Genomic DNA, 2,033 nt, shown 5'->3' on the forward strand with positions numbered 1-2,033 from the left:
CCGTTTGCGCTCTCAGCGAAAGTTTCTGTATTGATTCAGACGACGGCTACACGTACTGGAAGCCTATACCAACATCATCATGTAATTTCCATCGGTATGATGTCCTCTATGAAGGCCCAGCCACCAGAATTGTAGATGACGCTATCAATTCTGTGTCTCCCATCATCTACAGCTTAACAACGGAAGACATCACCTTTGCTCTCACCAAAACTAAGGAACAACCCTTGTGTGGATACATTCTACTCTGCACAGAACATCCAAAACTTTTATCCTGGAAACCAAAAAGGGAGATACCTTTGCCAGTCGTGACATCATTTCCGTGGATAATCTGGATATTTTCGCATATATGAACTCTAAATTTGTATATGTAGAAAAACACATTCGTCATCAAATGACTTCATTATATCATAATGTCATGCAACAAAAATGCGAACTGGAAAGACAAGTAATAACTAATGCCTTGTCTTTTGCTACTCTTCAACCAGATGAATTCGCATATTGACTTATGAAGGGACCACATTATGTTTCCTGCAGAGAAACCTGCTCTCCTCAATACAATCGCTAGAAGACTCACTGGCCATTCCACCGATACGAACGTAGTCTCCATGTACAATCTGCTAGACGAAGCTTCTCTCAATAAAATAGCTGAGAATGCCGCTTCTCGAGTATGGAATGGATTTGTCACATTTGGTTCTGCAACAGCCGGTATATTTGGCATCCTAGTAGTCATCCGCATTATAAAAATCATTGTCGATACTGCTATTCATGGATATGCTCTACATACTGCCTATGGATGGAGTTTACATTTATTGGGAGCGATCTGGAGCTCTCTCGCCCATTTATTACTTCATCTCGCACGAGGACCAATTAACAAAGACGACAACAACAAGGACGACATATCACCACCCTCTGCACCCAAAGAGCCACCCCTATTGCCCCTAGAACCACCAGCGACCGATTGTTCTTTAAAAATAAGCGAAAATGCTGGAGTCAACATCGAATCAGCAACCATTGAGATAGATGATTCTGAAAATCATGCTTATAGAAATCTAAGAGACCGATTGAAGAATCTCGAACAAATCACTACGAAAACATCGTAATTTGTTCTTAAATAAGGGGGGAGGTGTAACGTCCTGCCAATTTTAAAAACTATATTTTAGCTAGTAATTAAGTACCGCTTTTATCCCTACAAAATACCTATAGAATAATTATGTAATCCATTTGCTTTTATTTTAATTGTTAACTAATTTCATTAATCGCTTATTATTTTAGTTCCATATGGTTATTTAGCCTAAAACCTGAATATATTTTAATCCTTTTAGTAATAATAATCGATGGCGCAAGGAATTGAGAATTCCTTGGATCGACGAATCAGGAAGCATTATTTAGAACTAGCTAGTTGTACAGCAGTGATTTTCTTGAACTAACCTGCTGATTACTTTAAGAACGAACTTTCGAGGGAGTCTCATACTCGATAATATCGATACTAATATCTAACTTTTAAGATTTTAATATTTAATCATACAGACAAATATATATATAATAATTACTCATTCTTAAATTGAGGAGTAAATGCGCCGTACTTTATGGAATCATAAAACGTATATAATAATAATTTGTTAACTATAATTTGTTAAATATTTATAATTATTTTATCCAAAACATCACATATAAAACTTTCAATACTATATCCAATACAATTATACTTTATAAATAATTAAAATTATATTAATTAAAACAGATTATTATATAATGCGCGAATGCTTCCATAAAGAAATGATTTTAATAAAATTAATATGCTTTATTGTAGTATCGGTCAAGCGACCATAAATATAAATGTAAGAGGCTTATATTCTATGGAATCATAAATTATATATATTACATATAATACATATAAGTTATCTAAAATATCTATATTTTTAAACTATAGAATGCCATAACTTTATTTAAATTGCCAACTTATTATCAGAACTGAAATAAATAGAACAAATGATTCCATAAATTAATAAGCATAAATATTAACCATATTATTA

General features: G+C 33.4%; 1 protein-coding gene across 1 annotated transcript; it reads left to right on the forward strand.

Moving 5' to 3' along the window:
- The first annotated feature begins 521 nt into the window (after window positions 1-521).
- LOC126853683 (uncharacterized) lies at window positions 522-1,407 on the forward strand. Its single transcript, XM_050599667.1, has one exon. It carries the CDS (start codon window positions 522-524, stop codon window positions 1,098-1,100), a length of 579 nt encoding a protein of 192 aa, XP_050455624.1. The 3' UTR covers window positions 1,101-1,407.
- The last annotated feature ends 626 nt before the right edge of the window (window positions 1,408-2,033 follow it).

The sequence above is a fragment of the Cataglyphis hispanica genome, chromosome 1 (assembly GCF_021464435.1).
Source record: "Cataglyphis hispanica isolate Lineage 1 chromosome 1, ULB_Chis1_1.0, whole genome shotgun sequence".
Classification (NCBI taxonomy): Eukaryota; Metazoa; Arthropoda; class Insecta; order Hymenoptera; family Formicidae; genus Cataglyphis; species Cataglyphis hispanica.

Bases quoted from the DNA above. Each gene is read 5' to 3' on its own strand.
- LOC126853683 (XM_050599667.1), top strand. From the start codon at position 522: ATGTTTCCTGCAGAGAAACCTGCTCTCCTCAATACAATCGCTAGAAGA.